The 12,814-nt window shown below is 34.5% G+C and overlaps 1 protein-coding gene across 2 annotated transcripts in view; it reads right to left on the reverse strand.

The window, feature by feature from the left end:
- Window positions 1-436: 436 nt before the first annotated feature.
- The window catches only part of LOC135414597 (leucine-rich repeat and IQ domain-containing protein 1-like), a 30,908-nt gene continuing 18,530 nt past the window's right edge, over window positions 437-12,814 (reverse strand). For both annotated transcript variants that reach the window (XM_064655531.1, XM_064655532.1), the window contains 4 exons: window positions 8,718-8,791; window positions 8,324-8,417; window positions 5,107-5,283; window positions 437-673 (listed from right to left, as the gene is read on the reverse strand). In XM_064655531.1, the coding sequence (XP_064511601.1) occupies window positions 607-673; window positions 5,107-5,283; window positions 8,324-8,417; window positions 8,718-8,791 (412 nt within the window). In that variant the 3' untranslated portion in view covers window positions 437-606. The remainder of the gene's footprint in view (window positions 674-5,106; window positions 5,284-8,323; window positions 8,418-8,717; window positions 8,792-12,814) is intronic.

Consider the following 12,814-nt stretch of genomic DNA (forward strand, 5'->3'; position numbering starts at 1 on the left):
ACTGTCTCCCAGCTGATACATTCCCCGGCAATTCGCAACTATACAATGATTTTGCAGGACTTTTAGGCTGCCCTCTGTATCAGTGCTTTCCTTTTAGGCAGTCAGATCAGCTTAAGTTTCAAGAAACTATAAAGGAAGCTGAAGTGACATTTTAGAGAATTATGAGCAATGAAGTGGCTTGGTAACTGTATTTGGGCTTCTCCTGCAAGGGTGAAGCTCCAAAGCACAGACAACAAATATTATGATGGGGCCTGAGTTCTAGGCAGCAGTCAGCTTGTAGGTCCCTAGGAAAACAGGGATTTCAGGTATCCTCTCAATGCACTGAAACTTTCTCAGTGTCTCAATAGGCCTGCATTCTTGATATCTGAGCCCTGCTCCTGAAGACTGCTTATTCAAACCAGAGAAAGGAAGCTGCTGTAACGGAAAATACGCAGGACTGTTTTACTTCTTTAATAGAAAAAACATACATACAAGGAAAGAGAGAAGACAAGGTAAGAAATATGACAGCATTAAGACTTTTGATACCACAGTATTTCCTTTTCAGTTAATTTAAATTCATTGTTTGCCTTTCAGATCTTTTCCCGTACTATCGGTCAAGGGGTCTGGTCACATTAAATCTTCTGGAACTGCTTCTTGGTTATGATACAACCAAGTTTTAAGCATAAACTGGCATCTATACAAGACAAGAAATGGGATTATGTCATGGAAGCACCAGTATCCATAGCGTCTGGCTCCTTAGTATGTAATGAAATGTAGATGAACACAGTGGTGTTGCTACAGCAAAATTTCTATGGCTTCCAGCTTTTAGCAGCGCATTCCCTCATGTTCAATGGCTGCCTGGCTTCCCACAGTTTTATTTTGATTCTAACAAGTGAAAGTAATTTATGCCATATGCAAATTTTAGCATAACCACAAAGGAGGAACTCCTTTTGCCATGGGAGAAAAGGAGAATAAGCCAGGAGAGAAAGGGCTGGGTCTTTTGCAGCAATGTACACATGTGCTATAATAGTGGTCCTGATACTACCTAAAGACTGAGATATTATTTTCACAAACAAATGCTAACAGCAGAAAGCTACCTGTAGCTTTTTTTACAAACAGATACCTCTCTATTTGTGCTAGCATTTTCCAGGGACTTTGAGGAAAGATAAAACCATTAGTATAAGATTTTAATCTCTTTGGAAATTGAAATCAGGCATTTATGAATGACTGTTACAATTTCAGTCCTCACATCAATCCACCAAGAGTATCCATCACTGTCTTGATTAATTTAGACCAAACCCTGCTCAGTTTCACATGCAGCATTTGGGAAGGGAGGAGTAGAGGTGGAGAGGAGTAAACCCCCACTGGCAGCACCTAGGAAGCGTAAGGATTCATGCACAGGCGGAGTTAAAAGACATGGAAAAGGACAAAGTTATTCATTCTTAAAGGCCTTTCAGTGGAGTTTAAATCAGCCAAAGTGTTGCTACTTAGGAAGTTTAAGGTGGTTACAGAAGCTTGCTTATAGAGCTGATACATTTTGTATAGAATTTCTTACTGCAATCACATCTGCAATGACTGCCAGGTTATTCAAAGAGCATACTTTTCTCAGAAAGAAGCGATAAGCCTGGAAAAGTCAGCAGAACAAATCTCTCAGAGACAAGAGAGACAGTGGAAAAACAAGTCAGTTCTAATCAGGAACAGCAGTTTTCTCCTGGCCTTATCAGCTAAATCATAAACAATATTCTACCTCTTTGTGTACTAGTTTGTGTACTAGTTAAAACTTTGACTAATATCATGTTTTTCCCTTTGTGGCTCTACTGCGATTTTCATAATTATGATACATGAAATAGTCAAATAGTACAATTTATGTGAGCGTGTTTTTGCTACAGTGTTGTAAAATCTAATTTGTCTTCAGGGAAGCCTCTATAAGCATCATTACTGATGTTCAACTGCAGCCTACAAAAGACCCTTAAAAACACATGAAAGAGGTCATTGTTTACATATTTTCTCCTTGCAATACCATTTATGAAATTCCTGTCATTTTCACTGTATTATCCATATAGTATTTATACAGTTCCACTAGCCAGACATCTGCATATCTGATGACTGAAAGCAAATTGCTGCAACCAAGGTGTTATATTTTTTTATATGATTACTCATTACAAGTCATCTAAAGAATGTGTGACAGAAAACATTTATTAGAATAGAGAAATTAAATTTTAAAATAAGTTTTATTCTTAAGCATGGCAACAACAGAGAAGTTTCAGAAAGAAACAGCACAGATCATTTAACTGGGCAGCAGTGGTGTATGAAACATGAATTAGGGAAGCAAGCAGTGATTACTTTTGGCAGCTTACATACTTGAGGTCGCACCTACAGAGGCTTATAACTTAGCAAGATGTGAAACAGACAGAAGTTTGCTTTATTGTTGGCCTGTTCTTTAGCAATGTCACATTAATTCAGTCAAAGCATTGCAATATGTACATATAATAGCTATGCTGTTAAGGCTTATATACAAACAAGTTGTTTAGAGTTCCTTTTATGAATTGCAGTTTTCAACGGTTTTCAAGTCATCCATAAATTTTACCTTAGGCAAAATAAAAGGGTTTTAACACATAAGAAATTAATTTTAATTCTAAATTTGATACAAGATGTTTCAATCATGTCAAAGTTACCAATTCAAAAGATTGTGAATGAATTCACAAAATCTCAAGAACCTCACAACCCTCCCTTCTCCCTGTACCCTGTCCTCCCCCTCTCCATCCAAATCATATATTCCAGAAAGAAGAGACATTTACATAATATCCTCTTCCACTACTGTTCTTCTCAAACATCTGCAGGCTCTTTCAAACAAAACTGACACAGAATCATAGAAAAATTCTCAACTGAAGGAATTCAGGAGGTCTCTAGTTCAACCATCTGCTTCAAAGCTAGGTTAGCTCTCAGATCAGACCAGGCTTCTCAGGGCTTTATCCAGTCAGGTCTTGAAAATCTCCAAGAAAAAGGAGACCTCTCTGGGCAATCTGTTGCAATTCATCACTGTCCCAACAGTGAAAAGATTTTTCCTTATGTCCAATTGTCCTGACTCTGGCTGGGATGAATTAATTCTCATTACAGGCGTCCATATGGTGCTGTGTTTTAGATTCGTGACTGGAACTAAATTGATAAAAGACTAATGTTTTGCTGAACAGTGCCTGGACAAAGTCAAGGCCTTCTGTCTTCCATTCAGCAAGTAGCCTGCGAGTGGGCAGGCGGCCTCCTTTCTTTACCTCCTTCCTAGGTAAAGAACTTTGCACTTGTCCTTGCTGAATTTACAAGGCTCCTGTTGACCTGTCTCCCCAGAATGTCCTTCTGTCTGGTAGCTCTCCCCTCAGGCATGTAAACAATTGCCTCCAAATTTTTTGTGATCTGCAAGTATCGTAAGTGTACGCTCCACCTCCTGCTCCCAGTCTTCGATAGAAGATATTAGATGTACAAGTCAGCCTCCAGAAAGTACCATAAGCCTAGGAATTAACTATTAATAGTTAATGGTTGGTCTGAGTCTGACTATCCAACAAGTTCCTTATGTATCTTTCTTACTTATGTCCATTCATGCAGATCATGGTTAAAAAAAATATTAAATTTTATGAATATCATCTTTCTCTTCCATTTTTTACCATCTTGCAGAAATGCATGTGAAAGTTAGGTCCTCAGATTCTACTACAGTTCTCCCACAAGTTATATCCTAATTATAGATCAGCACTATTTTCTGCAAGGGATAATGATGAAACTGGTCCTAAATATCAGACACAGAAAATTTTTCTCAACCATAAAGGAGGTGGAGTGCTTTATTTATTTTTTTTTCCTCTTCTTTTTTCCTTTTAAGAAAAAGAAAGGAAGGAACGCCATTTCGAGATGGTAAATAGATTAGGAAGTATCAGCTTCCAACATGCAAACCAGAAGCCAAAAATCACAAAAGTGGAGAAGACATCCCTGGGAGCTTTAATGGAGAAATAAATGAGTTTTAGGAGCCACCTACACATTACATCTGCTATAGAAAACTGCACTGTGTAACTTCTCCCAAATGAATTTCAATCTAATTCTTAATCCAAACCTTGTTTCAAATTAATCTGGTTCTGAGCTATGAAGATTTCACTGCAGCTTAGCAAAAGCCAATAATACACCAAAGTAATAAACTGTTAGGTAGTAACAAGATACCATGGATATACAGGTTTACATGCAAATATAAAACAACCAGATTCTGAAAAAAGTGTGCGTACTTTTCCTGAACCAACAGAGTATGCAAAAATCAGACTAAAACACTGTCAAACATCACATGCTTCATCTGCTCTGGGATAATGCTCAGTAGCTGGCAGAATGAAGAAAACTATCTTTCCAAACATTAGCAGACAAGTTGGATATTAAAAGGACTATAGGGATATTATGAACCTGATAGGAAATGAAAAGCAACTATGAAAGAAAAAAATATGCAATGTTACCAAGTGCAGAAACATGAGAAGTTTGACCTATTTAGATATTCAAAACAATTAGAAGATAGCAGGTATAAGTGATAAATCACCACTTTCATGGTCTAAGCTGAAGTCACTAGACAATTAACAATGGTAATAGTAATAAAGGTGGTAAGTATGGCTAAATCAAAGACCTAGAAACAGATCCATCTGATCCACTACCTTAAGAAAAAAGAGGTCAAATTTTTTGCAATTATTTAGAATGCGAGTAATATATACATGGAAAACAAACACAGAAAGAAAAACAGAGCATATTGCACTAATAGCCAAACTACATTTGATTAAGTTAAAGCTGGAAATCATGTTCCAGGATTTAAGCTAATAATCCTGTATAGCACTGTGCTGTGTTGTGTGTACAAATTCATTCAGCTACTACTAAATGCAGGTTTTGAACGACTTGTTTTCTCAAACTTCAAGAAACAAAACTCAAGGCCCACATATCTTAATATCTGTGTAAAATGGACTTTGGACTGCAGCAAATGATTCCCATCTCTTCCTTTTCATAATACATTTCCAGGCAAAAAAAACCCTAAATAAAATTCATAAGACACCAAGGACTTCACTAGCAGTACATGAAAACATATTTCTGAATGCAATTTATATTCACAATAATACATACTCCAATTCAGCAGCCTTTTTTTTCAGTTGAATATTTTCTTCAATTTGAGCTTGACAAAGTTCCAGAAAAGTTCTTAATTCTGATTCTTTGATTATTTCAGTTGTTGGTAAAGTATGATAAGTTAAGATTTCACCATCAAGAGACTGTAAACTAGGAAGAACCTTAAACAAGGAAGATCTTAGGAAAAAAAAAAAGTCATAATTAGTTCTACAAAAAAATCCTTATGTTAAAACACCCATTTTATTGATACAATCAGATAACAAGACAGAACATGAAGTTAGTTCTCTAAGTATTGGTACATATGTACTTACTTCATATGTTAACATACTAACTAAAAATTTATACTTATTAAACTACAGAACTCAGAATAAAACACAGAATATAGCAAGACTTCTTAATACTTACTACTTAGAATAGAATATTAAGTTTTTTGCAAATAGAACACTTTCTTTCACTACTGCCCATTAATGAAAGCTAAGACTGTCTGAAGTATATTTGGAATAAAATGATGGGTTTAGATCAATAGTTCCTCAATACAAAAAGAGAAATTACCAAAATTGATGTTGAACAGTGACACACCAAAAAAGTGCCATATCAAAGTTGATCAATGCTGGAAGTATCGTGTCTTAGAGCTAAGGGATCTCATCACTAGTTTTTCCAGCTGGGTTTCTCCTAGAGAAGGGCTGAGTAAACATTTCATTTAGTGAAAACTTCCTGGTGAATATTCTGTCAGTTAAGAGGCTCTATTAATCATTACAGCATTGAAACATATTCCCCTAGGAGTGCTCAGACTGATCCCAGGGTTTAATTTTTAAAAAGAAATTTCTTACTACTTTCACTTTTGTTGGTGTTATCGCTGGCTGGACATGAAAGTACAAAACTGATTGGGAAATTTTACAACTAATTCCTTTGTTGGTATCAAGGGGTTATGTAAAGTTCACTGGAACATATTGCCTGAAGTTACAGTCAATGCTGTATTCAGCAAATCCATATTTTATAGTATTCCATACTTTAAATCCTTTAGACAAATGAATCTCTTGTCTAATCATAAAAGCTCTATTGGGTTAAGCAATCTAAAGTGTCAGTTCTTAAAGCTAAATTGAAATTCAGAAAGCTTTTCCCTCCAGGTTACAAGTGAAATAAGAGTTAGTTCTGTAAAACAGTGGGAATTAAAATAATGCAAATAATATTGTCACAGTTATGAAATTTTATTAATGAAATTACTTGCAGGAACCATGGGAGTGCAAATAACTTTCTTCATTAAAAAACAAACAAACCAATCAAGAATGCACTTATACAGGTATCTCTTAAACTATTCAAACATTCCCAACTGAAAGTTTCAAATAGTTATTTTTCTACTAGAATACTAATCATAAATTTGTGCAAAAATCTTCAAATAGAAACATAAGAGTGGTTTCATTTTCCTTTTTTTCTCTTAATACAATACACACTCCAAAACACACACATATCCCAAACTTTGTTGTCATTACACTAGGCAATCTAATATATCAAATTGGAACAGAATTTACCTAAACAGATTCTTGTGTAACATTGCAGTGTAAAGCCTTACCTTTAACTAACCTGAAATTATACAAGTAACAAGTCTGGTGATTCTTCAAAATTACTAGGAAAAATCATATTTTTCTAATAAAAAAATCTGTCATATATTTTAATTACATCCAAAATGGAAGTCCAACTGTTGTGCCTAATTTCATTTCCTCAGACATTTTATTTTGTTAACACTTTCCTAGGTAAATACTTGATCTCCTTAGCTGAAAGAATTGGTAATGATTTAAATTCTTACTGATCAAATGCTTGTTTTTACATTCAATGGAATTATAGTAAGAGTGTCACTAACAGACATTCTACCATTTGAACACATGTAATCTCTGGAACATCATCTAAAAATCTAAGTTTTCATTTCTAACTAGTATGCTGCTCTTGAAGGGCTGTAGACTATAAAGTATTAATTCTAAGGAAGATGAAAGAACACAGTAAATTAAAAAAACACTACTGTGCTTTTGCTGAGCAATTTTCTCAGAGCAATTTTCTCAGATGGCTTTAAGTCCTCATGGCACTGGCCCACAAATAGGGTTTCAGATCATGGAATTCTTAAGAAATGAGGAGAATTCTATGGGTAAATAGTGCTACATCCAGTTGGCAGCCAGTCACTAGTGAGCTTTCCCAAGGCTTAGTAGTGGGGGCAGTCCTGTTTAACATCTTTACTGATGATTCAGATGAGGAGATCAAAGACACCTCAGTAAGTTCGCAGACAAAACCACATTGGGCAGGAGTGTTGATCTGCTGGAGGACAGGAAAGCTCTGCAGAGGGATCCGGACAGGCTGGATCAATGGGCTGAGGCCAACAGTATGAGGTTCAATAAGGCCAAGTGCCAGGGTCACAACAACCCCATGAAGAGCTACAGGTTAGAAGCAGAGTGCCTGGAAAGCTGCTCAGTGGAAAAGGACCTGGAGGTGCTGTTTGACAGCTGGCTGAACTTGAGCCAGCAGTGTGCCCAGGTGGCCAATGGTATCCTGGCTTGTACCAGAAATAGTGTGGCCAGCAGGACTAAGGCAATGATCCTCCCCTTGTACTTGGCACTGGTGAGGCCACACCTTGAGTATTGTGTCCAATATACAGAAAAATATACAAAAAAACTGTCCATGTGCCATTTTATTCCTATGTTTAACAATCCTATTGGTTAACAATCCTATCATAACTACTCATTTCAGGGATTCTGGTAACTGCATATCATTTCGTATGTCAAGTTTCTTTTCTACCCCTTTTCTATCTGTTTTTTCTATATAGACATTATAGTTTCTAGGACCAGCTTGATTTTTCAGATAATTTTTTCAGTATTATATGCCACTGAAGGGCAAACAACAGCATTACTCTTACATCTCTTTAATTCATAATTATTAGAGCTATTAATTTTTGATGTAAAGATAGGGAATCCTAAGAACCAGAAAAAAAGCTAAGCCTCAACTACTAAGGAAAAAGCAACCATTCATTCTGACTTTTTCTTCTTCTAATAAACACTACCCCTTCTCTAGCTAGTATTACAGGAATTACTTCTCTAGCTGCTGTTAAACCTGTCACAGCAGCAAGACTGTTCATAATGTGTGGTAGTATTTCTACTATTTAACTAACATACATACAACAATTTTTTGCCTGATTTTTAATTTTTTAATTTATTAAATTAATATATTTTCTTACCTCCAGTTCCTTTCTTGAAGAAGAGGATTTCCACTGAATGACAACTCCTTCAGTTTATCACAACCACTTAACCATGTAAGGACATCTTCAAGATCTGTGTTATAGTAGGAAAGAAAACCAAATATAAATTTGAATGCAGAACCATATTATTTCTCATAAAATCTTACATGAAAGTAAAATGTACCAATATCATGAGGTCCTACAAGGAATACTGCTACCTATCCAGTATAGTTATAATTAATATCTATAACATTCATGTTTGGAAAATATTTATTTATTTTCTGTATAAATGTCTCTTATAAATACATGGGAACAGTCTCATTCAAATCACTTTATAATTTAACTAAGAAATTCTTGTTTAGATGGTGCTTTATGGTGTTTTTATACAACTCACCTGACAAGCAGTTATTTTTGATATTCAGCTTTTCCAAAGATACAAATGAATTTAAAGGCACAAGCTCAGTTAATCTAAGAATAAAATAGAAGAGAATTTTTTTTAATTAAATAAAACAGCAGTTCATAAACAGGAAGGCACCAGAATCTTTTACAGTTATGACAATTTACTTATTTACATAAGAAAATGCTCATTTAGCTATCCAAGGTGCTAGAACTAATTACTGAAATGTTAACTTGAAAGTATTTCTTAGTCTTCTCAGTAGCTCATTATTTAATATTTTCTCATTAATGTTTTGTTTCATCTGGTAAATATTACATTGTCTGTCTTGCATTTAATGCTGAAGATCTGAAGTCTTGTAAAATTTACATAACTCAACTGGCTTTTCTTTAGGCTCCATAATTAGAATGGAATTAACAGAAGGTCTTATTTATGGAGAAATAAAATCTGCTTGTCTTCTTTCCTCTTCCTTCATTTCTCATTGCTCAAACTTCTTATCAGTTTGTTTCTCTTCTCCACTCGGTACATTACTTCCTAGATCCTAAAACTAACAAAATTGTTGTCACAGCTGTTTTTTTAACAGGTCAAGGCTGCACTATCCTGTAATACATTTTTAGTGCTTCCTCCGTCTTACTACTTCTGTAAGATGGTGTCACATAGGTGCTAATTATACAGAGTAATGGAATTGCTCTTGTGTTATCAGAGCTTTTCTTGTGCAATAGAGCAGCAAAGCAGTACTAAAGACAGGACAAAATTCTTATTTGTAGTATTCAAGAGTAAACGTAAAGAAACTGAGCTGACATTTATCTATACAAATGATTTGGGATTGTAAGATGTGTATGATCACTGCAACTAAAGAATTAATGCCCAGTGTCATTAAAGTTTCTTTACTTACAAACTTGCACTGGTGCCAGAATGTTGAATGGTTCAATCAGCTGCCAGGCTATTGCCAAATATCACCATTCAAATTAAAGTTTATTTTGATTTATGTTAAATATGAAAGAGGGAGGAAAAGTTAAAATCAAGATGCAAGAAACCCCAACTATCAACTAAAACTCGAATGTTTATGTATAGCACATACTACATCAACTGTATCTTTTTTAAAGATACACATTTCAGTAACATGTTTCATCCCTGATAGGGATGAAAGGCCCTAGCACAAAGAATGGTAACAGAAATGGCAATGCATGTGGTCAGCCTGTGAATGCTAATTTTCATAGAAAGTAGTATTTTCTGAGGGTGTAATGCCTTTGAAAGGTGTAAGTCAGAATTCTTTTTGCCAGAAACATGACCCTCCAAAAAAATGAAACCCACTCACTCCATAAACTTCAAATTGTTCAGAGCCAAAAATGCTTATTAGTTCCTGAAATGTGTGGCTATGTCATGTTTCTGCCACAGGCTTTACAACTGAAAGACAGAGGTGAATCTTACTCTGGTACACTGGTTATGGACCAAATCTTGGTTGTAGGTTCTTTATTCTTATTGAAAATATAACCAAATGCAAACCAAAAAAAAAAAAAATTCCACTTTCTGTTGACAAGTATTTCTATAAAACGACATAATATTTTAAGAGTAAACAGAGAAACAGCTAGAAAGACAATTGAGTACATGCCACTATACTTCCTTTTTTTCCTCAAACTACATTGTAAAGTTGTCCTCATTCTAGTCCTACTTAGTTCTATTACATTCCTGCCATGGAAGTTTTCCATAGAATCAAATAAATACAAAGAAGTATTAACTCTAAAAAGCATAAAGCACTATACTTAGATCTGTACATAGTTCTACAAATTTTCATGATCAGTCAATAGTACATAAATATATTTAATATCTGACACAAATATTATCATAGATATTACTGGATAACAGTATGGTTGCAAATCCATGTCTCAGATTATAGATTCACATATTCAGAAACATCTAGAAAAATAAATGTCATATCTTGCATCAGGGACAAAAAATAGTACAGGTTTATTTTACTTATAGTGAGTGAGTTCTCTGGATCTTTATCAGTATATGCTGTAGTGAATTAGAAATTGTCTATCGGACTGTCCTTGCATGCCGGTGGCATTAAGAGAGTTAAAACGTTTCCTCGTCATTCTATAGCTTTTTCCTTTACTGACATTCTTTGTTAATTTTTTTCCTAAGAAAATTCAAACCAGAAAGACAAAGGACATTACTGAAAACTTAATACTACTTGACCTTGTCACATTAGCCCTGGGCATAAGAGATATAAATTACAAAGAAGACACAAAAGTAAAAGATATTCATAAAAAAGCAAGCTATAGCTTCCTCTTTCTGCTCTCATTTAAGGCTCTAGTGGAACGAGGCATTGCCACATAAACTACATAAACTCTATGTCAGAAAACAAGATTTAAGAATAGTTGCAAGTACGCATCAGAGAAAATACAGATTGCTTTTCTGAACACGAATAGCAGTTACTGCTCAAGATGGTCTAAATCCTGCTGTGCATCTGCTTTTCCCCAGAAAAATTATCTTAATGTTAATGAGCAGTTGGCAGGAAGAAGGGCAAAATAATTAAAATAAATTTATCTTAATCTAGACCTTTAAGTAAAGCCGATATTTATTTTTCATTCATTAAATTAAAAACAGTTTAGGTTGCAATATTTACCATATTTATGACTAGCAATGACATAGAATATAGGAAACTTGTCAGTTAGCCCCTTGCTTCTTGAATACTCTAGTAGACAGTACTTCAAGTATATTACCCATGATGTCACATTCTTAGAGATAAACTTATCACCAGCAAAGAATTACTGAAAAATATAAAAAAAATCTTGAATGGTAAGGATAGGATGGGAAAAATCACTATAATTAAGTATAACTTTTTCATGACTGACTTATTTCGACATCTAATGACAATTAGATTTATTATGATGACTCTGGAAAAGTGGTCAAATTCTCCAAATATCAATCACAGTGAGCTCATCTCTTACATCTGAGAAATTAGGTGAAAAAGATAGATTCCACATATATTTAATTAGAGAGAACAATATGCACTAAGAATGAACTGAACAGACTTTTTAGCATTTCTAACATAAGCATTTTAAGAATAGTATACATCTAGTTGCAAAATCATGGGAGCAATATTGTCTACAAGATTCAGGCCCAACCAGTTTCCCCCAAAAAAGAGGAACTTTTGCAGATGACTCCATTTTTTTAAATATTAAATTTTTATCTATCTCACTTAGATTACTTTAATGAAAAGCAAGAGATAGCAAAAAAAGAACACTGTCCTATTAATGCCATACTAAGACAATAGTAAGAGGATTTGGGTCTATTTCCAAGCTGAAAAAAAATAGCTACCTAAACAGCACATTGATTTAGTGTCTCACTGTAAAACTTTTAAATGAAAAAGACATTAACAAGCAAGCTATATAATTAAGTGGATTACACGCAAATATAAATGCCACATGAAGTCCTAACACATATTAAATATTCATTAATTTTAGTCGCAGACACAAATTTTTCTCTCCTACACCTAAATCTTTATCCACAACAGAAGAATAAAGACAATGCCCCTTTTTAAACTAACTTAACAGTTGTGTTCTCCAGGTGCTATAAAATAGAGCAAGGATCTTATAGTCCCAATTCTGCAGTAACCATGTTGAAAGGATATTCATCATTGTCTTTGGTCAATCGCATATTGATCAAGAATATGCTTTGTATGTGAAAACCACATGAAAACACTTAATAAAAGCAGAAGTGATGAAATAGCTGTCATTTTTATATTTGAAGGAGTTAATCGCTATCTGTTATAATTCCTTGTTAGATTGTAGGTTTAAAATAATTACACTTTGGAGTTTTATCTTTGAGGACTTCTGGTTTATGATGCAGATAAAGCATCTCAGGAATAAAAAAGTCCTGTAAACGAGTGTAAAAATTTTCTTTTCACAGTACTTCACTTTTAGAAAGAATATAGATTCATAGCATTACCACTATATGGCTTCCTGCAAACAGTAAAAAGGAAATGGCACTCAGTGCACACTTGGAAAAAATTCACAAAATTGCACTAGCTGTACGATAAAAGAAAAGAAACAGCTTTTATTTCAACAGCTTACTCCATTACATTCACTGTT

This window comes from Pseudopipra pipra, chromosome 5 (assembly GCF_036250125.1).
Source record: "Pseudopipra pipra isolate bDixPip1 chromosome 5, bDixPip1.hap1, whole genome shotgun sequence".
Classification (NCBI taxonomy): Eukaryota; Metazoa; Chordata; class Aves; order Passeriformes; family Pipridae; genus Pseudopipra; species Pseudopipra pipra.